The sequence below is a fragment of the Pseudorasbora parva genome, chromosome 6 (genome assembly GCF_024679245.1).
Source record: "Pseudorasbora parva isolate DD20220531a chromosome 6, ASM2467924v1, whole genome shotgun sequence".
Lineage (NCBI taxonomy): Eukaryota > Metazoa > Chordata > Actinopteri > Cypriniformes > Gobionidae > Pseudorasbora > Pseudorasbora parva.
In genome coordinates this window covers 20648812-20676127 of record NC_090177.1, presented here as the reverse complement: position 1 = coordinate 20676127, position 27316 = coordinate 20648812, and the positions used below count along the sequence as shown (strand labels likewise).

Sequence of the window (27316 nt, the reverse complement as noted above, 5' to 3'; positions counted from 1 at the left end):
AACACAGTATTAGTATGGTGTTCCTAATAATCCTTTAGGCGAGTGTATAAAAACAAGCCTAGGCATGCAGACTACTTCTACAATCATTTGTGAAAGAATGGGTCACTCTCAGGAGCTCAGTGAATTCAAGCATGGTACTGTGATAGGTTGCAACCTGTGCAATGACAACAGACCAGGCAAATTAAGGTATATGAATATCTAAATATTTAACTGCCTGTTTTTAACAATGTGGATGCTTTTAATAATTAATGTTTTAAAATAATGTTATAATAGCAACAGTATGATACTTAACACCTATATGATTTAATCAATTGCAAAAATGTCTTAAATATATATATAATTTATGTAATTATTGAATAATATCCCCACAAAATACAATAAATATTATTGACGTGCATCCCACGTCATTTTACCCTAATTCAAGAGAGAGAGATGAGTGTAAATAATTAAGTTCAGAAAACACTGCACTCCAAAAGCTTCTATACTTAAGTTAATCATTAATGTGGAGGGCAGACACCTTCACGGTCATTGCTCTGAAAGTCAAAATCAGACTTTATGCTAACAGAAAGGCAAACAAAAACGGCTACCAAAAGCAGTCACAAACCTCTTTTACTCCAGTAAGGTAAGGACAATATGCACACAATTTATGTTGAGATATTTATTTCTTGCGATTCATCTCTAATAACAGATGTTCTTTCTATTCTAATAAATAGAGGCTTTTATCAAGCCTGTTTTGGAAATGTTAAAGAGATCCTCTTATGGCTGTACAGGCCCAATGCAACAGCTCCTCTTGCTCTAAACCAGTCGGTTGTACGTAAGAATCCACCTTTCTTTCAGTACTTACAATTGAGTCGAACATACTTTAAATGGTTTTACATTTGTTTTCAGATATAGTGATGAAATATTTAGCATATGTATTTTACCTTACGTTTGTATGACTGGGCAGATGAGGAAGGATCAGGTTCATCTGCGGTCATCATTATCCCAAGCTTGCTGGCTCTCAGCACCCTGATTGTTGTGTCTCAGATAATATGGAGCTTTGTTACCAAAAAATCATCCGCTCAGGTTATCACCGGCTCATCATCAAATGTAAATGGTACGTGAAAGAGGAAGCACTTTGAACCCAAATGTCATATGCAGAAAGTTTGTTTTCAATTGTATTGCCTGATTCTTTTTTGAGGGCAAATCATGAGAAATAGTATCTGCTAAATCAACCATCTTTCAGAAGGGGAGCCCGTACCCTTGGATGTCGGTGTCGGGACCCTGCGGCCTGCACAGGAAGCTCTAGGTCTATGGGAAATACCTGCTCAGTGCTGCCTAGTGGGGATTGAGCCGCTTCAGATGGGACATTATGGGCCAATCTGCATGGGTCATCTAAAACAAGTCAGCACATCCATTGCTGTAGTGATTAAGACTCTTAAAGGTACAGAACACAAATAAATCATTCTGAAATGCTTCTTTGTTGTTGACTATAGCTCTGCTCCACCATGCTGTTTATTTACATTAGACAAAATAAAAGTAGGATTTATGATTGTAGTCACACTGAAAGACTGCAAATGTTGGATATATGTTGTTGTTTCAGACAGGTCAAATCAATCGGAGGCTACGGAATTTGTGGATTTTGTCCTCTTTCATGCAGCAGTGAGCAAACACGAGAACATAGTGAAGATGTTACACTGCCAGACACGCCGGACACCCATGTACCTGGTTTTGGAGGCAATCTTTCCAGGGAACCTCCTACATTTCCTCTGGAGTCTTCGAGAAGTAAAAACACCTACGTTGACAAACAATATTCATGGGTTAAGTCACATCACTCATTTTTCTTCTCAACTTAACTCTTTCTAAACAGGACAGATGTGGCGCAGGTGACAACATCCAATTGTTTTCTGAGAGCTCTGTTTATCTAGTAGCTAAACAGGTAGCAGCAGGTCTGGTGAGTCGTTTATGTCTTTATACTCATACTTAATAGAACATAAATCAACTGAAATATGTATATTCAATTATTTATTTTTACTTAGGACTACTTACACTCCTACCACAGAATTATTCATGGAGATGTTGCAGCCCGGAACATGTTGATCGGTTCAGGGTTCTCTGTCAAAGTATCCGGATTGGATTGGGCTTTTAAGAGCCGCCAGATGAGGATGGTGGACAAGGAACAAGAAGTGAATGTGCCGGTAAAATGGCAGGCACCAGAACGGATAATGAGGCTTCCCCTAACAGACAGGAGCGATGTGTGAGTCGATAAGGACATTTTGAAAACTTCAAAAATACTGCACTTTGACCAATGTGCTTGATTTCTAATTTGTGCTGTCATACTCCTTCAGATGGTCTTTTGGAATCATGATTTATGAGATGATAACCCTAGGTAATATTAATACACCAGTTGCTACTTCCAATTAAAAATAATATGAAGCAACTAAAACATGTCTTATGCATACATTATATTATAATTATTAGCATGTCTTATACATATAATTAGGCCTACTGCTGTTATATTTACCTCCCTTCTCATTTGAAAGGGTCTCCTCCCTATCCTGACCTGGATCCATCTGAAGTGCTCCCCAACACTTTAGTCCATTACCGGATGAAAAGACCAGAAAACTGTGGAGCCCCATTGTAAGCCTTTGTATTTGTCCTATTACTTTTATTTTTTATATATAACAAATTGGCCATGTAAATAGTTGTTCTGCTCCTCTGAGCTGTATGCGTTTAATACATTCTGAAAATCTTGTTTAAATGACATATACATTTATATTATCTTGCAGATATGACTTAATAAAGTACTGCTGCATGTGGAACTTCAAGGACCGGCCTGTGTATTCTGCCATCATTCGGCTTCTAGACTCATACAAGTACCTCGCTGACACAAACCCGCTTCGCTCTGAACAACAAATGGACATATGTGAATACAGGAGGAAAGCAGGACTGCCTCAATGAGATCTACACAGTCACATGATTTCCAATTGCTCATTTCTGCAGGGCGTAAAAAATGCACAATAGATTCAGTTCCATCCAGTAGTCTGGTCTAGCCATGTCATGACGAGCAGAATTCACTAGATGTCGCCATATTTCACGGAATTGTCAAAGATAAACAGGAATGACGCAAACGTTTCTATATATAGATATACACACACACACACATACAGGTCCTTCTCAAAAAAATTGCATATGTGATAAAAGTTCATTATTTTCCATAATGTAATTATAAAAAAATAACTCATATATTTTAGATTCATTTCACACCAACTGAAAAATTTCAGGTCTTTCATTGGTTTAATACTGATGATTTTGGTATACAGCTCATAAAAACCCAAAAATCTCAAAAAATTAGCATATTTCATCCGACCAATAAAAGAAAAGTCTTTTTAATTCTACAAAACAAAAAAACAAACAAAAAAAAACCTTCAAATAATTATGTTCAGTTATGCACTCAATACTTGGTCGGGAATCCTTTTGCAGAAATGACTGCTTCAATGCGGCGTGGCATGGAGGTGATCAGCCTGTGGCACTGCTGAGGTGTTATGGAGGCCCAGGATGCTTCGATAGCGGCCTTAAGCTCATCCAGAGTGTTGGGTCTTGCGTCTCTCAACTTTCTCTTCACAATATCCCACAGGTTCTCTATGGGGTTCAGGTCAGGAGAGTTGGCAGGCCAATTGAGCACAGTAATACCATGGTCAGTAAACCATTTACCAGTGGTTTTGGCACTGTGAGCAGGTGCCAGGTCGTGCTGAAAAACGAAATCTTCATCTCCATAAAGCTTTTCAGCTGATGGAAGCATGAAGTACTCCAAAATCTCCTGATAGCTAGCTGCATTGACCCTGCCATTGATAAAACACAGTGGACCAACACCAGCAGCTGACATGGCACCCCAGACCATCACTGACTGTGGGTACTTGACACTGGACTTCAGGCATTTTGGCATTTCCTTCTCCCCAGTCTTCCTCCAGACTCTGGCACCTTATTTTCAGAATGACATGCAAAATTTGCTATTATCCGAAAAAAGTACTTTGGACCACTGAGCAACAGTCCAGTGCTGCTTCTCTGTAGCCCAAAAGTGGCTTGACCTGGGGAATGCGGCACCTGTAGCCCATTTCCTGCACACACCTGTGCACGGTGTGCCTTGATACAGCACTCTGGGAACAGCCTATTCATTCAGAAATTTCTTTCTGTGTCTTACCCTCTCTTGTGGGTGTCAATGATGGCCTTCTGGACAGCAGTCAGGTCGGCAGTCTTACCCATGATCGCGGTTTTGAGTAATGAACCAGGCTGGGAGTTTTTAAAAGCCTCAGGAATCTTTTGCAGGTGTTTAGAGTTAATTAGTTGATTCAGATGATTAGGTTAATAGCTCGTTTAGAGAACCTTTTCATGATATGCTCATTTTTTGAGATTTTTGGAATTTTGGGTTTTCATGAGCTGTATGCCAAAATCATCAGTATTAAAACAATATAAGACCTGAAATATTTCAGTTGTTGTACAATGAATCTAAAATATATGAAAGTTAAATTTTTATCATTACATTATGGAAAATAATGAACTTTTATCACATATGCTAATTTTTTTAGATGGACCTATATATATATATATATATATATATATATATATATATATATTTCTACTATGTAAAAGCAAAAAGTATAATCTTTTTCATTTTAATTTCTTTTTTTGATTAAAGTAGTGGCTAATGAAATGTTATTTATTTATCTAATATGACGTCACGACCGTTTTACTGTTATATAAAAAGAAAGCCTATCTATAAAAGCTTTTTCTTTTGTACTTGTATTACAACCATTTTCATGTTACTCCCTGGCTTACAGACGTTTGAATAAAACACTTTGAATCTGCTAAATTGATACATGTAAATGTTTTGACAATTCAAGTGAAATTTTAAATCAACTAAGTAAAACTTCCTTTTTGACTGTCACAGGATATATCAATTTGACTGACAACATTTAGTTACTGCTTTTTGCTATTGCACAGCATTAAAAGTACTGCAGTATTTTGATGGAAACAGATACCATGGTAAAAAAGTGTACCAGCCAAATCCATTAAGGTTTGACCTTTAAAAACCACTAAGACATTTTCCACAACTAAATTTTAATAAAAAGTAACCACAAGTGGTGCACAGAACACAAAATAATGCCTCAATACTGTTATGTTGCAGGGTACCAATCTCCCATCGAACCGTGAACAGTACATAGCAAATCCAATGGAAGATCACTTGCTAAACAAGTAATTACTGAGTCAGGAAACAGGACCCCTTAAAACAGAGGCCAACTGATACAGATAAACTCGTTTATCAAAATTAACCCAACTGCCACATTCTTCATATATGAGGCATTTGTTTTGATAGGCCTAGCTAATATTATATGGGACATAAAGTGTTGATCAAAGTCACACATGAACCAGGCACCAGGTAAACTACATGAGCCACTACATTATTCACACTGTAGTGTTTTTACATGAAATTACATAGATCATATGCATAAAATTCCCTTATGGTATTTATTTTTTTTAAAAGGGCAATGTAATCATAATAAAGAAAGCGGAAATTAAGATTATGATTGAGTTGAGTTATCTTTTTCGGATTAGTCTCAACAATACCCAAAAAAAAAAATCAAAAAAAAAAAAAAAAACAATTCTACAAGTATCAATTCCACAGCAAATTTGACAATCTCTACTCTGCTTCTTGCCTTTTTAGATTAAATTCAGTCAGGCTGAACAGTGCAAAAAACACCACACATAGTGTATCATCAGAGACCATCTACTGTGTCAAACATGACCTTCAAACACATGAAAATATGTGTGAAGCAGAGGCAAAGAGCATTTATCATCCTTAGCGATGAAACAACAGCAGCAAATCAAAATGTCCGTACTTTAGGCCTCCTACTGTAGATCATGATTTCATGAAGCTCATCACCTCAAAGAAAAAAAAAAAGATTTTTCAGATTTTCTAAATTGGGTTGATTTTTCTTTGCAGAAGCCCAAGGGGATTCTCTGTGGAGGGATCCTCATAGGCCATTACCCCTTTACACTTTACAGCTCCAAAGGGTTGTTGGAAACAGTATGTAGGAAACCGACCATAACAAGTAGTAGACACAAGCAGGAGGGAAGGAGGAGCAAAACACCATAGCAATTCCTAAACAGAGAAAAAAAAGTTGAAAGCAATTATTTGGTGAAAATTTGTAAATGTTTAATTGTACATGCTAATTTCCCTATTGTTTATTCTGAACACGCACCTAAAATGAATCTTTAGAGGGATAGTTCACCCAAAAATGAAAATTTGCCCATGATTTACTCACCCTCAAGTCATTCTAGCTGTATCCGGTTGTTAAAGGGATAGTTCACTTTGAAATTAAAAGTTGATATGTTTTAGCTTACCTCATGGGCATCCGAAGTGTAGGAGTATTTGTTTCCCCAGTAGTTTCAATTTTGATCAGTTTAGGTCAAACCGTTCTTGTCTGTGCCTCACATAATGCAGGTCTTTGGTCACCACCTCAAAGAGCATTTTCCCCTGATGATTTTACAAAGCAAGGAGTGGATTGCATAGTACTGACATACCTACCTATAATCGTTGGAATAATAATAAAAAATACAACACATTACTCACTCTATTGACAGCGTGCCATTGGGTCCCTCTGGCCTTGGACGTCACCTCCAGTTTATACCTGACAAACTAAACACAACGTGCAAAACGCTGTGACTCAACAGCGGAGAAAACTCAGGATCTTCAGTCAGGCAGGTGTGTGATGCGATACTGTCAATGTCCTCGTCGTCTTGTAGTTGTGGCATTCCTATGTTCCATTCGTGACAACATATGCTCTCCACTTCTGTTGGCATCTCACAACACTTGCTACAAGAACACCACCAATTTTGGAGATCTCTGTCTCTCTGAGGCTTGAAGACGTGCTGATGCAGCGGATGCTTCCTCCATCGCTCTGAGTTCTTGATCAGTGTATTCTGGTTCAAATAAATATGGTTGTGAAAAAAATTCAACGTTGTCTGTTAATATATCGAAATCTTCTTCCATTGCGATGTCCTGTACGTCTAAATATGTTTAGATCTTCACAGGGACACTTCCCAAATTTCTGTGTAAACAATGAGAGACGATCATACACACACGAGAGATCCACTTCCAGCGTTTTCCGCGCTTGCGCAGACTAAAGCCGATGGGGGATTGTTTAATTTGGACTTGTCTGTGTATGCTCTTTGAGGTGGGGACCATAGACCTGCATTATGTGAGGCACAGACAAGAACAGTTTGACCTAAAATGATCAAAATTGAAACTACTGGGGAAACAAATACTCCTACATCTCAGATGCCCATGAGGTAAGCTAAAACATATCAAAATTTAATTTCAAAGTGAACTATCCCTTTAAGGCTGATGTCAAGCGGCAGTGCTTCCGGGTCCAAACGCTCTATCTTATACCACAAGAAAAACAACAAACGGTGCTAATATACACACACAATGTGGTGTAATGCTACAAAAAAGTTATAATTATAACTTTTTCTCCATACCAAAATTCCAGATGGCCAGACAGAGAATATCAGAGACAGAGATTGTTAAAATATTAATGTCTGTAACGCTGTGACCATAGAGACTGTTGTGTAGACTATAAGTATTTAAAATGTTTTAACTTTTTAAAATGTTTAATATGAAAAAATAGCGCACATAAACGGGTGTCGATGGCATTCTTAAGTGAAACGAGTTGAGGCTTGGACCCAGAAACGGTGTTCCTTACGTCACGACTTAACAAGCGGATATGACATTTTCTTTCAGATGAATACAATTGAGTTACACTGAAAAATGTCCTGGCTCTTCCAGGCTTTATATAATGGCAGCGAATGGCTGTTTCTGTTTTTAAGTCCATAAAAGTGCATCTAACCATCATAAAAGTACTCCACACGGCTCCTGGGGGTTAATAAAGGCCTTCTGAAGCGAAGCGATGCGTTCGTAGGACGCTCCGTTGAGAATATGGTACTTCTCGTGAGAACCAAATTTTGTTCCACGTTTATCACCGATGCTATGCCTGCATTCTACATCATACTCTGGAACACCAGTCTCTCATGAACGTGCAAATAACAGTTAGTGGAAGTTAGAGATTACAGTTTGTTAAGTTTTAAATATGGATATTTTTGGATACAAACGCGTCGCTTCAGAAGGACTTTGTTAATCTCCAGGGCCATGTGGAGCACTTTTATGATGGACAGATGCACTTTTATGGACTTCGAAACAGAAACAGCCATTGACTGCCATTATAAAGCTCAGAAGAGCCAGGACATTTTTTTATATAACTCTGATTGTATTTGTCTGAAAGAAAAATGTCATATACCCCTAGGATGACTTGAGGGTGAGTAAATCATGGGCTCATTTTCATTTTTGGGTGAAATAACCCTCTAAAATCAGCAATAATTAAGTAATATTTAGCTTTTATCGTAAGCAAATCTCAAAATGAATATACATTATATTATACTGACAAAGTAGTGTAGAACTTTAATTTATTAATTTGCCATTTATTGGTTATTGGCTTTACCTCCGATGTAGACCCCCTTCTTCCAGGCCTGAGACTCCAGTACTCTGTCATGTGGGTAGAAGTTCTGACTGACCATGAAGATTATCATGGCCACTGCTAAGATTCTCAGTACTGTCATATTTCCTCCAGTCAGCAGAGAAACACACACTAGGATGGCAGAGGAGTAGATGCATGGTAGGCCACGATACATGAACGGGATTCCTGCAGAAAACAGTAGACACATCTCTAACTGACAGCCACTTTGTTCAGGGATACATACCATTCAAGTCTCGTATGCTCACTACAGTAAAATCAGTAATATTGTGAAATAAAGGTTTTCAACTTGACTATACTTGTAAGTTATTATTGTGAGGACAAAGCCAATGATTGTGATCATTACGCCAGTCTTCAGTCTTCTTCTGCTGATTTAGTGTTCAAACATTTCTTATTATCAATATTTATTTGGAAATAGTGATAAGTCAGGATTTTTTGAATAGAAAGTTTAAAAGAAGAGCATTTATTTGAAATAGATATCTTCTGTAATATTACATGTGTTTATTGTCACTTTTGATCAATTTGATGCATCCTTGCAGAATAAAAGTGCTAATTTCTTTTTTTTTTTTTTATCATATCTGAGTGAGATTCACTTGGGTTGGTAAACAGAATGGTTCAGCAAAAGACAGTTGTGTGTTATGTATGTTAAAAACATGGTGGAAGTTCCTCACCACTAGAGAAGAAGCAGAGACGAGTAAAGACGGACAGCACGTACAACATGCACAGGATGTTATCCAGTAGACTGGATGTCCTTAAGATGAGAGATGTTGCAATACCAAATGTTGTGAAATCAGCAAAATCATCCAACTTTGCACCTGCAGTAAATAAAACACATAAAAAAAAACATTGTTAACACAAAAAATGCAACAGTCATGGCACAAGACACTGAAGGAAAAAAACAGACTTAAAGAAACTGCCAAGGATGCCTCCTAGAAATGCTGTCAGACTTGATGTGATGTGACGTCACGCTGACATGTAGTCTCCTGTAGCCAGACCTTTAGACTGACGGCAGGAGGTCTGGACTCCATTGCAGCTTTAATTGGCCAAGGACCACCTAAGATGACATCTGACTGACACGCAAAGCAACCAATCACAGTTCGTTTTTGTTCCGCATCATGTTTAGGGGTGTGAAAAGTCGCTGTCCCTACAATAACAGACCGCTGTGCATTTTAATAAAATATCCATTCAAGAATGTTGTGCAAGTTTACTGCAACAATGGTGGAAAAAACTTCACATACTTGTGAAAATCAAGCGTTTAGTTGATTCTGATAAGGTCTCGTTGTCACAGCTGTAAACAGCCGTTAAAAAAACGATCTCCCGGAAATCCTGTGGAATTCAAACAATTAGAAAACGACTTTGAAACTCCCGAAGTGTTTCCCATTTTATGCATCAGACGTCTATGGGCATAACATCTGAAGCTAAGACTAGCTGACTAATTAGCTAAAATCACAAGTTTTGCCTGTACAGCAGGCACTATGGTTCAAAGCATGATGGGAAACGAGTTACTGGAATCACAGCGCAGCACACGTTGGCTTTAACTTTAATGTAGACTCACTGAATAATTCTTTTTTTTTTTTAAATGATTGACGGAAATGAGTTGGACTTTCCATCACTATTGCTGACAGTTATTATGATGTTATTTTATTAGTCTGTTGTTGGATTAACAGTCGATCCTCTGTTCCATTCCTATTAATATCCATTGAGCAATACCTATTTAAAGCTTTAAACTATTAAAACAATCTGAAAAGGGTAACAGAGATAAATCTTCATGCTATCTCATTATCATCAGCAATAAACAACATTCAGGAGTTTCTTTATTGCTCGTGAAGTGGGGGCATGTTTTCAACAGATTGGGACATTTGAATGCGTGTCCAAACAAGTGGACTGGTATTCCAATTTCGTGGTCAACGATTTGAGCAATGTTAAATATGTTGGTGGTCCAAAGCATGAGGATAAAACAAACAATCAGAACATGATCCCCCTGAATTAGGCTGCTTCATCACAAATGAACTGTTCAATTGCCATAAAAGGGAGGCAAAACAACAGCCATCAGTGAGGTCATGCAGAACAACAGAGCGACAACAGTAAGCAGCTCAAGAGTACAAGTGACTTGGCATTGTGAGGGCATTGCAGAGCTATTTCAGGCAGCTGGGTGAACGTGACCACCTGCACACAATCCACAGGTTTCCCACTATCGAGTTGACATGGTCTCATGGTTTAAAAGAGAAAACCTGCTTGATTTGTTTAAATTGGATTTTTTTCAAGAAAATGTAAGAAGCTGAGACTAGCAATTAAAAAATCTCATTCACTTAGCCTGCGTACGCAGAGATTTGTGTGTAAATTCTGTGTACAAACAAATCATGATTCATAGAACTTTCGTTCAAAATTGTATTCTACATTTACCAAAAAATGTAGGAACTGAAACCACAAGTATGCAAAAATCGCATACTCTGTGTGGTCTTATAAACAGGTTAAGGTTTAATTTTATACATACATATTACATCAAATATATATATATATTATATATATATATATATATATATATATATATATATATATATATATATATATATATATATATATATATACACATACACACACACACACACACACATATATATTTACTGGATATATACCCTGGATATACGTATATACATGTTTAGAATACTCCAAATTTTATAACCCTGAGCATGCGGTCACTTGTTTGGAATACTAAACGAGCGAAAAAAGCCAAGCCTCTTCTAAAATGATATACACTTATTATTTGATAGGTTTATAGGTTTATCATAGTGAATTAGGGTAAGGCAAAAACACGTTTTGAAAGAAGGTTTCATGAATTGATGAAAAGTTACATAGTGTACCTTTAAATGAATGTATCATTTTGGATTAAATTTCATTTTAGATGTTGATTGAGTTACAGAAAATTATTTTTATTTATTGTGTTTTAATTAAATTGAGCAGACGTGTACTATAGCAGTGGAATACAATAGTTGATTGGATATACAATAGTTAATCCTCTCCACCAATCAGCTGGTGTGTGGTGAGCGTTCTGGCTCAATATGGCTGCCGTCGCATTATCCAGGTGGATGCTGCACATTGGTGGTGGTTGAGAAGATTCCCCCCTTCAATGTAAAGCGCTTTGAGTGCCTTGAAAAGCGCTATATAAATCGAACGCATTATTATTATTCATTATTATTAGTTGGAATAAAATGGTTGGAAAAAATGATCAATTTATCAATTCAAAATAATAAATAACAAATTACGAAGTAAAATTAAAACCACTTAATTTTAAATTCAAAATGTATTTTAAAATGTTGCATTGCCCATGTTGTGCCTTATGTGCTTTTGTATCTGAACTGTTTGCAACTTTTTGTGTTGTGTGTAAAATTTTCTGTCCCTATCCTAGATCTTATTTAACTATGACTAAATTTTAGTTCTTAGTTCAAGATCTTTATAGTGTGTAGTTGTTGTCCAGTCTTTTCTAGTCTGGTGTCGTTTTTATGTAGCACTGTGGTCCTGGAGAATTTCAAAATGTAGTTAAATAAAATAACAAAATGTAATGCTAATCTTAAATGCTTTTCAAAATATAATCTTACAACTGTCTGGCTGTACATGTTTGAATTATTAAATTGATCATTTATTCCTTCCCTTCAGTTTATTTATTTAGAAGGGGACTGTAGATAAAAGTATCTAAAGCAACAAGACTCACCCCTTGCACCACTCAGTTGTACTTAAGAACCCTTTAATACACTCACCCAGTGCAGAACACGCATTCAGTTGCCTAGCAACCGCTCCATCTGCCAAGTCCAGCAGGTAACCGATCAGAACCAGCCAGCACGCGGCATGATGATGGCTGTGAATAACAATGGTGGCAGGGACATAAAGAAAGAAAGCACAAAACAACAAGTCAAATAAATTAAACTGAATTTAGGTTCAAACTTTCTTATAATGAAATTGTTATTGTCACTTAGTCAAATACTTTTCTCATAATGAAAAGTCAAGTTATATTTCTTTATGGATTGGATTTTCTCTATGAAGTACAAATCAAAAGTATGAATGCATACCCGTTGAGACTGCAGAGGATTGAGGCCATGCCCATGAGCATGTTGGCAACAGAAAGAGCGTTGGCAGCATTTTTCCGGGCAAACTCCTTTAGATGCACCCAGTTAGCCTGTTCGTTTAGAAGCAGTTTGTTAGCGTCCTGGAAAAAGGCTACCAAAAAAACAACAACAACAACAAAAAAACATGAGCAATTACACAACAGGGAGTTCAGTGCATGTTTGAAGAGTTTTCAGTTACGTAAAATATATATATTAAAGAACTGTGAATCAACTAGATAAACTTTATTTAAAATATCTGCTAAATAACTCTAAAGTGCAACTCCTAGTTTAAAATGTTTAACTCTTTCATAGTATAAACTTGTGATGTTTGCAATTATTCACTTATCCTCTCTAAAGCATATTAACAGTTTTCTTAATTTTAAATAAAGGGCTACAAATGACTCTCTAACTTACTGAAAAAAGTGTTAAAGACATGTTTTTTTTTTTTTAAACAGCCTTTCTAATCACCTTATTATGTGAATAATAAAAACATAATTCTATAATAGCATAATTATGTGAAATATGTCCGTTACATTTGATCTGAGTTTCTGTTGTGTTGCCTCTGTTAGTGTCTGTTTCCATGGGTTTTCATTGATTGGTTATGCACTGCACCTGTTTCTCATTGTGTTCATTGGTTTGTGTAAGTATATATATTTGTCTGTTTCCAGGTAGGTTAGATTCCATCTTCTTTGCTTTTTGCTGGTTGTTCTGTTTGTGGTTGTTGATTCCAATATATCATGAGTACCTTTTTATTTTTGGAGTTTGTTAATAAATAAGAAACTGCTGCAAATAGATCCTGATCTCCTCATCTCTGCATCAACCACGTCATGACAGAAAGACAGGACCCAACAGAAATGGATCTAGCAGTGGTACAAATCGTCATCTTTTCACAGGGGGGGCATTCCCTCAGGAACAGAACCAAGACTTCTTAGACGGGCTCCATGAAAAAGCCAGCGGTCAGCCTCAGTGTGTTTTCTCAGGCAGGGCTCAATGCGAAGACGAAGGAAATTCAGGAATTTGTTGACTGGCTGCTGCTTCTGTGTGGATGCCCCTTCACAATCTGTGAGTGAGGACGATTACTTTATCACCAGCACCCACTCAATTCCACAGGAGTGTCCTCTTGAGGCCATGGTCGTTCTGAAGCTCAAGTTGGAAAAGAAGTCTGATCCGGTTTGAGCTGACGCTTGTGTTGGTATTAATAGAATATGAGGGTATGGAGTGGAGCCCTGCTAATACTCCAGAGCCTGAGGTGAATGTGATAAATTGGAAACATGGTATTACTGGGATCAAAGGATCAGATTCAAGTCTCCTTCATCATCCAGCTCCAAGTCTCCCTTCGTCATTGAAGCTAGTCTGTTTCGTCGCACAGCACCAAGTCTGTCATCGTGGTCGTTCCCTTGTCTTCACCTCAAGACTCCGAGCCCTGGACGTTACTTTGCCTTGTCGACCCATTGTCTTCACCTTGGCTCTTCACTCCCTTGGCTCCACCGTGGCTCATCATCTCTTAAGCTCTGCCAGGCTCCCTCATCCCTCCGGCTCCACCTTGGTCAGTCATCACCCTGGTTGCACCACCTAGTTCCGGTCCTCTAGCTATGTTTTGTCCCGCCACTCCTTTGGCGCCACCAAGATCTTTCCTCCGGCTCCACCGTTGTCCGTCACTACGTCTTTGCCACTGTCTGCCGAGTCTCCATCTCCCCCTCAGTCCCACAAGCCTGCAGTTCTGCCTCAGCCCTCCAGTACAGTGGTATTGCCCTGGGTCTTCAACTCAACAGCTCTGCCTGAGTCTCTACCACCCCAGTCAGTCAGGCTAACTATAATTTTAAGCTATAATTTTGAAATAAGGTTAAGAAATCATTGTAATTAAAAACGTTTTCATAAAATAATTTATGTAATGGGAGGAGGGAGGGAACTGAACAATATTTGTCATTTCAATTAGACAGCAATTTAAAAAAAAAGGACATTACCAAATGAAAGAAACTCTTGCTCACATGTTTGATAAGATCAAAACAACCAAATGGGATTTCAAAAGACTGTGCACTAAAACCACAACGCACTATTACCATAGCAAATTATACATTTTCAACAGAAAATAAAAAGGTGTGTTTGGGAAAGAACATTACTGGAGTTATGATTTATTTACAATTCAAACATCCCATTGATCTACAACCTATTAGCCCTCTAATCTGAAACTAAAGTTTTGGAAAAAAGGTTGTTTAAACTACACTAAAATTGGTTCAAATACAGTCTTTAAACAATAGTGAAAATTTACATAACATTTTTACAAATCTTTAAACCTTTAAGGTACACTAGCAGTTTTGGCACATACCCGAATTCGACGTCAGAGTTCTGGTGTTGCTTGTTTAGAAATGGTCAGCAATCAGTTGATTGAGAGAGTATTAAAAATGGCTGACATAACCATTTTTATAATGAGATGTCTGTCTTTATAAAACAAGTTAGGTTTGCTCACACCCACAACTACTGGCAATCATGCATTTTTATAAATATATCAATAATCAACTCCACAGTTGATAGCTATACATGTTTACATTGTGCTACAAAAGTAAAAGAATATTAACAGTGAATTTTCTCAAAACAGGTAAATAAACAAGAAATACTTAAAATCCTAGGGTTTTTCCTTAAGTGCGACCAAAACTGTTTTGCCACTGGAACACTGCTGTGATTTTCAATGAAGTAACACAAAGAAGTCTTTGGACTCGTTGGAGCAAACCAGTGGACAAAAAATCTCAAGTGGTTGAATGCGTGTTTTCCTAGAGAAATTCACATTATTATTAGTCACATTTTATCAAAAATATAAGACAAGTCCCCCATTTGCAGATTTATGCAAAAATGTATACATGACAAAAGACACAAACATTTGTATGCAAGACAATCCCTGCAATTTACTGTGCAGGTCAACTTTCATTCTTTGGCATGTGCTGCTTTTCTAGGTGAGGGAAGCATGCAAGAACACATGCACATTACGTGTAAATATTTTAAGCTCAGTAATACAAAAGATCTTGCCTATAGCATTCACAAAGACATTAAAAAGGTTTAAAGGTGAAGTGTGTAATTTCCATGTCACTACCAAACAAACACACCCCCCCCATCTGCCACTGGTCAGCAAATCAAATAGCTCTGCTCTAAACTCACACCATTGGTTGAGCCAATGTTGCTACAGCAGGCTGCTCAACCAACAGAGTGATGTTTTGATAGTGCCAAAAACCATAGTATTAACATTTTTAGGGGGGGAAATGGCTTATCTGTTTCTGCATTTTAAACTAGGAGTAAATTACACACTTCACCTTTAAGGAAGAGTTCCTACTATTGCGTTTTGTAACCTGAACTTGATGTGATTCCAAAGCCAGTCGATTTCAAGCGACTCGTCATCTGAAAGAAAACAGTCAATGAGACACAGCACATGCCAACACACATAATTCACCATAGAGCTTGATGTTTGTTTTTATATTAAGGCAATTAGACCTCTCGTTTCAATTTTTTTTTTTTTTTTGTGAAGTCTGTAAGGATTATTAAAGCATATGAGATATCTATTAAGAATAACATAACGTTAAATTAATAAATCTGCTTAAAGTAAGTAAATATGGATTGTATTGGTAGTGAAGACTGGAGTAATGACTGCTAAAAACTCAGCTTTGTCATCACTTGAATAAATCTAATTTTAAATGATATATTGAAATATAATTATTTTAAATTAAAATAATATTTCCCAATATTATATCATTGTGTTTTAACCGTATGTTTAATTAAATAAATGCAGCCTTGGTAAGCATAAGAGACATACCGACCCCCAACGTTTAAACAGACCTATTATAGTTCATCCAATTAGTGTCTCAAATAATTTTTCATTTTTAAAGTAAATGTATATGCAAAAAGGATTTAAACTAAAATCACAAAGGCCTATTATATGTAAAAAATTTCAACAAAAATGCCTCTCACAAAATGCTCCAGTATTGCACTAACTGATGATGAAATGTGGCATGCAGTGTTGTAGAAAAATATGAAAGTTACCTCTTTTATAGTTCTTATATTAAAGTGCCCCCATTATGCTTTTTCAAATATTACCTTTTAGTTTAGCTGTTTGTGAAAGTAAAAGGTCTGCAAAGTTTTAAAGATCAAAGTGCATGACAAATAAAGCTATTGTCCCCCAAAAGAAAGAATCCATTCTGAACTGCCGAAACGAGTCGTCAGTAATTCCAGTCTCACTTCCATAACATATTTACGTACCTGTATGTAACAAATGTGGATAATGCCACCCTGTGGGCTTTATTGGCTGCCCGCAAACAATATCGTTGACCCGCCCTCAAACACTAGTTTGTTTGTGTTGTGGACATGTCGAGAAGATGCTGTGTTCTGTGCTGCTAAAGCAAATTCTCTTTGTAAAAATGTCCAAGTGATGAGGATGTAAAGAGTCCATGGTTAAAATGACCACAGCAGTATTGGCTTTTTGTCATGTTCATATTGTTTACATCCAGTGCATCAGCTAACTCATGTTAATGGGTCTCATTCACTAATAATTTCATGGATTATTTTGCATTGGTGCGCACAGGAGAACTTCTCACGAAAAATCTTTGCCTAATTCACAATACGTGTGACCGCACATTAATTTATTCTTAATCTCACTCTAATGTTCATGAATTTGGAGTATCTTAAATAATCCTTTTAAACCTTTCATCACTTGTCAATTATATGCTGCTCTCTGCAAACACACTCTCACCCGATCCTGCCAAGAGTGTCATTCTCAAAACCAGTTCAAACACATTAAACACCTTTTATATAGACCCAGACTTCAGACCTCTCATTAGCCAGCCGTACAAGCATGTAAACATGCGTTATTCAGAGAAACCATACAGCTGAAGCTATAACGCAGCTTTTCTTACTCTTCCACTGCATATGATAAAAATGTATATTTAAGATGAAATTATATGGTATTATTTATTCATTTTATATATAATGGTGTTAAAATGAAATATAACTTCTTAACACGAGTCAGCACAGAAAGAGTGCGTTGTTTCAGTTGTTTAGTGTGGTTTCAGTTGTTCCTTCATTTTTTAGCACATTCAGAATACATTTTAGTACATATGCTTTTGGTGAATCATGATTTGTTCATGAAAACATTCATGCTCAAATTTGTGTATATGCATGCTCAGTGAATGAGACCCACTGTCTTACTGAAATATTTATGCTTTTCAGCTGTCGGCCCACTATTACCTAAAATTGTGTAAATGAATGCAAATTAATCATTCTTACTACCTTGAGTAAAGGATGGAGCAAGATTTTGGTTTACAAACTCTAATGTTACATTAAATAATTCATGTTAGTGCTCGATCAGCTATTGTATGTACTGTTATTGATACAATTAATGATACAGTTCCCACATGTGCACTTCAATAAATTAGAAATATACACATGGGCTTGTTGATGGAAATACACTTGTAAATGCTGATGTAATGGAATTACATCTCATAATGTAAACTGTGCAAACACTTACCACTGAGAAACGTCATGCTCAAGTTGTTCTTGTGATGTAAGTTTGTGTTGATCAATTAGCTCTTCCAATGTTTCATCACCTGACTCGAAGATATAATAATTAATGCCATTTTTACTGTCCTTACAGTGTGTACAATCGCTGAGGATGGAGGAAGCCTCCAGAGTTGAAATTCAAATATAGTATTGGCCATTAGTTTCAGACAAGTGTTGTAATCAGTAGACAAAGGACAAAAAGACTTGACCATCTGACCAATCAGTAGGCTTGTGGTTTCGAGAGACTGAATCTTCAAAACAAATTGTTTCAGACTTTTTGATAAGTGAGGTGATGTGCAATATTATGAGAAAATGAAAGTGTTTTTTTGAACATGGATGGATGTAAACCTATTGTAGGAGACCTCCAAATAAAAATAAGGATACTGTAAAATAGCATAATCGGGGCACTTTAAGATAAGTGAGATACAGAATTACAGTAGCTTCCTGTTTACAGACCTTTTAATAAAACTAGATAGAGTGCGAAAGCTCAAATTACATATTACCTAGAGAAAGAGCTAGCACTTAGTCCAAAGTCTAAAGGGAGTTGATACAAAGAAAATACCTCTTTTTTGATGTGGCAGTGTATCTTTACAAATGACAGGAACATCAAAGACCCTATCAACTTTTGCTAAAAGACCCCGCATAGCCACTACCACAGGTCTTCTTGCAGGTCTAGTTCCTCTGCTCCATGTGACAGAAGCTCGGATTGACAGGATTAATGATTATCTGTTTCTAGAACACTAATACTGTTCGTAGGAAGCCCATCATTTCAGTTGCATAACTGAACCTCAGTGTAAATAGGCAAGTTAAAAAGTATAAGCAACTTCAGTACAAAAACCATCATAAGTCATACAAAATGATAGCCCTTTAAAAACAACAACAACAGACATACAGGCACAACCACTAAGAAAATACTATTGTGGGGATAAATAGTGAAAAATGGGCTTAAATCCAGCTCAAGATACAGAGTTAAAGTGCAACCTAGAGCTGTATATGAAGAAGTCCACACTTTACTTTCAATCTTTTGCCAATTACTGACTGCAGAAACACAGCTAGTGCCACTCATTATTAACAATCTCAAACATAACAAACAGCGCTTATTTTTGCTATGAAGTGAGCAGAAATTACAAGTAACACTGTTTTGCAAACACTGTGATTAATCTACATACCAGATGTAGGAGTCAGAAGGATCATGATGGTCTCCAAATTTCTCCAAGTCAAACAGCACTGCAACTAAACAACATAAGAAAATCTGTTTTAACATATGGCAATAAGAACATGATATCATGTATTACAACAAAAACAGAGTTTATTGTCCACTTTCAAATCTTGCCTCACAAGTGGACCAGCCCATCAAGACACACCACTGTAATATGTACTATTGTACCATGTTGTTTTTTCCTTCTTTGTTTTAGTGTTTTTTGGGCTAATTTGCTTCTATAACCGGTCTTCTTTCACACTAGTGGAAAGACAACATTTTAACTACAATGCATAACTTTAAAAGCATTTTTTTCCTCTGACCCACAATTCTCCACTTCAGTATCACTTACAACAAAAACAACTAGTCTATATAGGGTTATATATAGGTTTTTACAAAATGTTTGTCTGTGTTGTAACGGATGTCCACTGAAGGCAAGTTTATTTCAAGTAAAACATTAACAAAATACAAAATAAACAAAGACCTGATTTGAAACATAAACATAAACTTGAACATTGAGTAAAAAAACTTGCCAATAGTGGGCTACAAAGCCAAAGCTAAACAAGAGACAATGGTATACACACACATTTTATTCTGAAAAACATTAAACGCTTTTCTGATTGTTAACATTATTTCCCTCTATTATTTCTTGAGTGATAAAAAAGAGATATCCCCTCAGTAATATTTAACTCTAACAATAAAATTAACAAGAATTCTGAACCTGGCTTCACATGTTCTGGGAATAAATGCAAATCAGCATGCATGGGTTAAATCAGTGGTTCTCAAACTTGTACTGGAGTATCACAAGCCCTGCACATTTTATATGTCTCCCTATGGTACACCCATTTCAGGTCTTGCAGTCTCTACTTATGAGCTGATTCAGTTGATAGCTGAGGGAGACATACAGAATGTGCAGAGCTGGTGGTACACCAGGACAGGTTTAAGAACCAATGGGTTAGATAATTAGATAATGAATCACTTGCATATTAAAACATAACATTTCAGAAACCTTGTCATACAAAACAATCAACTATATATCTATTAGATACAAAATTATCACAATCACATTAGGAAGTTAATGATTATTACTGGTTACTGGTGCATAATTACACATAGCAACAAAGCTAAAAGTATTCCTAATATGTTGGACCATTTATTTAAAAATAGCCTACGCTCCCAAATGTGTCTGACTGTGTCATGCAATACTACAAACCACAGCCCTAATAAGTAAGCCTCCCATCTCAAGTTATATCTCCTACAATGAAACAGCCATTCAGAAAGTCATCAGAGCCCCTCCCTCTGAAATCGCTGATGTTGTCACTACTGCTTTTCTTCTACTTCACTTTTCCTCGCTTTTTAAGCTTCACTATCGCCACCTAGTGATAAGACATAAAGGTCATACACAGGCAGCGTCGAAACCTGGAAAAAGCTGCCTTCAGAGGACACATTTCAAGGTAGGAAGGCACATCCAAATCTAATGTTAGCTTCACTTCCTGTCTCCTGAGATACCTTCATCTGATCGAGTTTTGAAGGCAGCATATATGTATCCTTCGCTGCCTTTGATATCCCACAATCCTGTGCCTTCCATTCTGTGACAGTTGAGCTGGAAAAAAAAAGATGGCATCCGAAAGGTGCGTTTGCTGGTCAGTTTGTTTGTAAATGCAAGTTTTTTACCAACATTTTTAGCGATAAATTACTACTGTAGTAATTAAATATTAGTTTAGTTATAAACCAAAACTCTCTCTATTTTGCTGTAGATCATTAAACTGTAACACTGCCTAAGAAGTCCAGTTTTGTGACGTGCCTTCATGCACAAACGCTGCCTTACAAGTCATTGTCTGATAAGAGAGAGAGGCAACGAGTCAGCTGCGTAGGTTTCTGGATGCAGCCATAGATCACCAGACGGCAGAAATCATCCTGTTTGTTTTCATCTGTTTTTTAAGTATTTTAATATGAAAATCTACAGTAAATTGGTATTTTATGTTAAGGCCTGTACATATTGGGATGAATACTGCGTGCGCATATCGCCAGCGTTTTTCGCCGCGTCTTGAGTGCTCACACACCCAAGCTATTTTCACTGGCGATGCGCCAAGAGAACGTGGAAATTCAGTAGATGGCGCTTCCAGTACACAAGGTGGTGCTGCGGCACTTTACGCTTCTGACAATCGCTTGTCACACACAAGAAGAAGAGACAGTATTTACGCTTTTTAAAACCATTCAGACACTTTTATCCTAACTAGCAAGCAGTGGTGTCACAATAATAGGGATTAGCAGCTCATCTTCTTCTTTGTCCACTTACTACTTCTTCATCATATCAATGTGTGCTCGGCAAGACCGTGTTGTGCTTGAGCGCCACCAAGTTGCTTTCCTTTATCTTCAGCAGCTCCAGGCACATGAACAAAAGCACTGATCTTATTGGTCGTCCTGTTTTCAACACGGCGCGTCAAAAAACAAAACAAACACAAGGCATTTTAAAGAAAAATTACACTTATAAGCCTGCCATTTTTCGCATCGGTGTGCACACTCACATTGGGCCCTTTGTTTAGTCACGAGCCGTTAAACCTTGGTGATAAACGCACGCGAAAATCGTCCCAGTGTGAACAGACCTGAAGGCTTAGGTTTGGGTGGAACATATTTAGCCAGGGTTTAACATTACAGGCCTGAAACTGATTTATTATTATTATTTGCCTATACTTTATGCCAGAACTTGAATGAAACTTGTTTATAAAGCCTAATGTTTTATGTATTTGAGGAGCGAGAAGAGTGTCAGTGGTATTTGCCCACTAATCATAGCCAATACAGCCTGTGCATAGCAGTTTTCCTTTTACACACAAGATTTTGGCCAAATGTGTTTAACGACAGGAAAAACTTAGCATCCACATAGCTACAATAAACTTTTGCAACCTGTAACGCCGCATTCATACGGGGCGTAGGCGTTAACGCTTGACAGAGGGAGTGGCTGAAGCTGGGTGCTGACGCGATCATCATAGTGACAACAGCCAATCACATTAACTTGCCGCTTGGACCAAAACACAACACAAAAAAGCGCCTTTTTATGGCAGCTAGTGTGTGAGACGAAATGGATGCCGATTTGGTTGTATGTGTGAGTGCGATTGCCCGTGTAGTTGTTGTCAGTGCACTGCACATGTGCACGAAGCTGTTAAGTACATTAAATCCTGAAAAAGCACCGACAGCGGGAAGAATATCACGTAGTGGTCCGGGAGCTGCGTCTGGATGGTTAACGGAGCAGTAATGGCAGTAAACGCAATTGGCTAGCGTCTGCTGTAGGATATTTGCATACCGCGATCTGATTGGATGACGCCTGCGCTGGCGCTTGAAAAGTTGAGAAATCTTCAACTTCTGCTGCTTGCAATGCGAGTGAAGCGCCGCGACGGAACCCACAATTCAGTTCGGCAACGGATTATGTCACCCATTCAAAGTAAATGGGAAGCGTTAACGCCTACGTCCCGAGTGAATGCGGCGTAAGCTGATTTAAACATAATGCTGAACTTGCCTCAAATGCACCGTTAATGAAACTTGAGCCCAATTTAGTTTGTTTGCCGTTTGGAGCCCTGTTTTTAGCTATTAGTAACATGAGTCTTTATTAATTTGATACTATGAACTAATAAATAAATGATCATACATATCCACATCATGACATCCACACTCGCTGGTTAACGGGTGGCGTAATGGTATATGCACACCAAAAGTTAATTTAATTATTTGCGCAAGTTAATTACATACAAAGTCAATGCAAAGACGTGAAAAGATGCAAATTCTCGTCGGGCAACATGAATGACGCGAATTGGGTGTCGTGATTGACGCGAACGTGCAATATTTGTCTCAAACGCAGCTTCCACGCAAATTTTAATATTTCTACTCCAACGGGAAATTCGCATGACACATTGTTACGCTAACCAATCAGCGAAGAGCTTATTGACATGTCCAGTTGCATTATGTGCAGTTCCTGGAGAAAACCGTGAAATTCACAGAGTTGTGTGCGCCTCTGGAATTTGTTGCGAACCCAGATACGTCGGCCCTTGGCTTTCCGGCGTATTTGGGACATCCAAAACAGGTACAGAGTAGCAATAATAATCTTCAACATGATTGATGACGGAAAAAATGGCAGAAAGAAATGTTGTTGTTGTTGTTGTTGTTGTCATCGTGAAGACATTCTTTATCGCACAATGTTTTTATTTACGCAGGTGACGAGAAAAACATGTAATCCCGCGAATTGTGAGTAATCACGAGCAACGTGATGTGAATATCCGCTATTTAATCTACTTGCGCAAATAATTAGTCGCTTTTAGTGTGCACACCAAAAGCGACTTTAATTATTTGCGCAAGTAGATTAGATAGATTAGAAGTCAATGCAAAGACATGAATAGATGCACCGGGCTACGCGAATGACGTAAAGTGGGCAATCCGCTTGCTGAGAATGCGTGAGATTCACCTCAATCGTGTCTTCCATGCGGAAAAAACGCATGACGCTTTGTCGTGTAAGCCAATCAGTGAAGAGCTTATTGACATTTTTGACATCACACTGGACACCTTCATCCTTAAGTTACTGGAAGCGGCTGTCATTCAGGCACAATTTTTGGAGAAAACGGTGAAATTTTCACCAAAACGAGTTGTCACCTAATATTCGCTTTGCTTTTGATGTGCACACACCATAACATGTTGTAGTAGATGTTACTTGCCAGCGCGTAGTTTGTATCGTGGGACACAAACAGATCCTGCGTGAAAAGGGCTGTTAGCTTAATATGCTGTATTTTAGTATTTCCGCTAGGTGTCACTAGTGTGATGCGTCACCTTTTTGGCATGAAACGGAAGTTGAAGATCGTCTTTTTCTCCTTATTGTGACGTATATCCGAGTGAAATGGCCTCTGAAATTAGAAAAAAATATGGGCGGGGCTTGATTTCATCCCTTGGGAATTGATTGGATCGTTGGAAGTTGTGCATTTGAATGCCAGTGAAAGGTGTCTGAGAGGCAGCGCAGAAACGAGACAGAAGCTGTCTCATTTCAGAAGGCTGCGTCCTCCGGAGGTTTCATCTGAAGGCTGCATACGTCATAAGGCCGTCTCATTTAAAAAAAGTGAGTAGGACACTCCAAATGCGACTTTCGAATGCGTCCTTCTTTCACAGGAATTCGGAGTGTGCATTAGTTGCATTCTGCACAGCTGGAGATAACCCACAATTCTTAGCGTCGCCATTAACAACCATCTTTTTTTTTTTTATTATATTATATTAAAAAACGCCACCACCGCCAGATATACATGCAAGCGTAGGTGTGGTGTTTAATTGTAAGTAGTTTAAGCTTGTTTTTGTTTTCTAAGCTCTATTACTTCCAACAGATAGTTGTGGTAAACAGGATTACAAGTGTTTAGTGCTTTTTTTAAACATTTACAACAGTACATTGCTGTCAAGACAAGAAACATTTCATAGTCATTTTCAAGTTATAAATAATTTTCATTCATATTACTGGCGTGAGAGCACAACGAGGTTGAACGTGTTGGCATAGCAACGTGATACTTCCTGCCTGTGTGTCCTACGAAGGACAGTGCATTTAATTCTGATTAAGGACACTCCGTATACTGCATCCTACACAGGATGTGTCCTCCGGAGGACGCAGCCTTCGAAATTTAAAGCTGCAGTCCGTAACTTTTTGCACTCTAGTGGTTAACAAAAAGAACTGAGTGCATCTTGCAGAAGAACATTGCAGCCGGAGCTACTTCTCTCTTTTCATGTCTATGGCGGATCACGCAGGGGACTGTGCTCCTCCGCAGCGGTACCTACCAGTCTGGCCTGAAATAGTCCCAATATAAATACTTATTATAAGTGTATTATAATGATTCAGGGTAAGACAAAAACACGGTTTGGAAAATGGATTCATGTTGTACATTCTCATTATATAATTTTTGTAAATCTTGAACACAAAATAAGTTACGGACAGCAGCTTTAACGAAATGAGACACAGCTATAGTGCTATAGCCCGGGAAAAAAGATAAGTCGTTTTGAGGGGGGAGGGGAGGTTAATGTATCTGGGTAAATAAATCTTTTTTTAAATTAATGAAGTGCACAGATGAATCATTTATAGTAAACACTACAATATTACATATAAAAATATGAACTGTAAAATTTTATTTCATGCCGTTATGGTATGGCACATCAGCTTCCTTGTTTAATAAATATTAGTCACCTATTAAAATATAATTATAATAAATATAAGTATAAAAATAAATATTTTCTTGAAAAAATTCTGTCTTAACAGTTTAAGGTTATACATTTTCGTTAAAAAATCCCTATAGAGAAAATTAAATACTGTGAGAATAGTTTCAGTTGTGACTAGTTTTTTTTTTTTTTTTTTTTTTGATTACGTCTATTTAGTTTTGTATCAAATATAATGTGATTTTCATTGATCGAGATCTGGCAGCAACAGCACATTCATTTTTCCTGCTTTGGCGAGCGATTCGCAGACAGACCCTGCGCATGAAATCCCTCATAAGCCAGCAAACCAATGAGAACGCCGGACAATGATGACGATACATAACAACAACGCGTGGGCGCCAAAGCTGTTGTATATCCGGCAGCTTACCATCGAAAGTAAATAAATGAAAGATAGCAACATACGTATTAACCAAATATATAATGTAAGCTTTATGGTACACCCAAAAGAAGGGAATGTGTACTGTTAATACTAATGAGAGCCCGCGAATGTCTTAGGCACGCAGAGCATTCGCAGTTCATGGCCGTACGCCCATGATCTATTTAAACGCACGCCGACTCCTGCCTCAGGACCACACTGTTGCACAATGCCATACATTACATGCCTCTGCCTTTCCAAAAAGTAAAATCCTTATCCATCAAATTTTTAACTACACTTGCCATGTCACGCTGACGGGTGCGTTATTAATAAGGAAGTAGCCCATATGTATTGAGAAACTGGCATTTATGACTAAAACACAGTTATTCTCCAATTGAAAGGCTGCCTGCGTATGCGTAATGTCTGCGCACACTGCATGATCTCATTGCTGTAAGCTAAATACAACTGCGTATTGTACATCAGACAACTAAACGGGAATGTCCTGTATCTTTATCCAGTGTGTCTGCACTCACCTTCGTTACAGCGTTAGAAATACGAGTCTGAATGTTTTCTGCGCTTTATTACTATACATTATATACTGAATGAATATCCTGCTTCTTATTCTGCCCTATATCCAGCATTTTTCTATCGTCATTAAATTAAGAACACTGAGCACTAGCCATTCAATATAACAATAACGTTAGTGTTACGTTGCCTATGAACAAGAATATAAAGCCCCTTATCTAAAAATTAATTGTTTTAAAACTTGATGTCAATGTGAAAACAAAACTTACCTTCAAGGTCAAGCGCGGAGCAACAAATAATGCCTTTTGCTGGATTTATATATCGACGACACAGTATTTTAATTTTACTCACATTCAGTGGTTCCCCAAAAACAGTTATGGTCTTTAATGGACGAAGATGACATTTATAATAGGCTATAGACTGCACCTGTCACAGACAACGCACTTCGCATTTTCAGCGCGTCTCCTTTTAAAGGCAGGATTTACTGGAATATTCCACCGGATATGACATCGAAATAGTTCTAGCAGTTTCTCTACGCACATCACAATAAAAAAAGCGTTGTTCGCAATCAACTGTACTAGTCTGGTAGATCGGCGGGAATAGGATGTTGAAGAGAGGAGGGGGGAAAAGCCAGAGCAGACACTTTATGATTCATCCATGTGTACAGCCAGGAACAGACATTCAACAGAAGTTTTTTATTATGAAATATTATTTTAATGTGTTATTTAATGTACAACACTGCATGTTGCCGTCGCGTCATTACAATACAATAAAAGTTATACTGAGTTAAAGGGATCGTTCACCC

At 37.6% G+C, this 27316-nt stretch overlaps 2 protein-coding genes across 16 annotated transcripts; one reads left to right on the top strand and one right to left on the bottom strand.

Moving 5' to 3' along the window:
• The first annotated feature begins 280 nt into the window (after positions 1–280).
• Positions 281–5640, top strand: si:ch73-206d17.1 (tyrosine-protein kinase STYK1). 2 transcript variants are annotated; one of them, XM_067446128.1, is made up of 10 exons: positions 281–622; positions 714–814; positions 947–1096; positions 1226–1423; positions 1583–1764; positions 1850–1933; positions 2019–2236; positions 2328–2368; positions 2523–2619; positions 2769–5640. In XM_067446128.1, the coding sequence occupies exons 1-10, from the start codon at positions 501–503 to the stop codon at positions 2938–2940; spliced, it is 1365 nt and encodes a 454-aa protein (XP_067302229.1). In that variant the 5' UTR covers positions 281–500; the 3' UTR covers positions 2941–5640. The 2 variants fall into 2 exon arrangements, with proteins under 2 accessions (XP_067302229.1, XP_067302230.1); XM_067446129.1 differs by having other exon boundaries at positions 511–622; positions 714–810.
• tmem269 (transmembrane protein 269) lies at positions 5081–27093 on the bottom strand. 14 transcript variants are annotated; one of them, XR_010905323.1, is made up of 12 exons: positions 26781–27092; positions 19375–19438; positions 18174–18252; positions 16006–16054; positions 12632–12779; positions 12323–12420; positions 9239–9382; positions 8535–8735; positions 6880–6960; positions 6611–6804; positions 6382–6514; positions 5081–6139 (listed from the first exon to the last, which is right to left on the bottom strand). XR_010905323.1 is itself a non-coding variant. In XM_067446144.1 (8 exons), exons 3-8 carry the CDS (start codon positions 16097–16099, stop codon positions 7066–7068), a joined length of 708 nt encoding a protein of 235 aa, XP_067302245.1. In that variant the 5' UTR covers positions 16100–18252; positions 19375–19438; positions 26781–27087; the 3' UTR covers positions 6951–7065. The 14 variants fall into 14 exon arrangements, 4 of the variants coding, with proteins under 4 accessions (XP_067302244.1, XP_067302243.1, XP_067302245.1 ...); XR_010905320.1 differs by having other exon boundaries at positions 16006–18252; positions 26781–27093; XR_010905322.1 differs by lacking the exon at positions 18174–18252.
• Positions 27094–27316: the final 223 nt, after the last annotated feature.

Excerpts from the sequence above, each read along its gene's own strand:
- tmem269 (XM_067446140.1), bottom strand. The coding sequence starts at position 16,099 with ATGTGTGTTGGCATGTGCTGTGTCTCATTGACTGTTTTCTTTCAGATG. Across the intron at positions 9,383-12,322 it reads GAATGCGTGTTCTGCACTGG|GTGCAAAGTTGGATGATTTT; the intron begins GTGAGTGTATTA and ends TATTTACTGCAG. Across the intron at positions 8,736-9,238 it reads TCTCTGCTTCTTCTCTAGTG|GAATCCCGTTCATGTATCGT; the intron begins GTGAGGAACTTC and ends TGTTTTCTGCAG.
- si:ch73-206d17.1 (XM_067446128.1), top strand. The coding sequence starts at position 501 with ATGTGGAGGGCAGACACCTTCACGGTCATTGCTCTGAAAGTCAAAATC. Across the intron at positions 623-713 it reads ACCTCTTTTACTCCAGTAAG|AGGCTTTTATCAAGCCTGTT; the intron begins GTAAGGACAATA and ends TCTAATAAATAG. Across the intron at positions 815-946 it reads TCTAAACCAGTCGGTTGTAC|ATGAGGAAGGATCAGGTTCA; the intron begins GTAAGAATCCAC and ends ATGACTGGGCAG.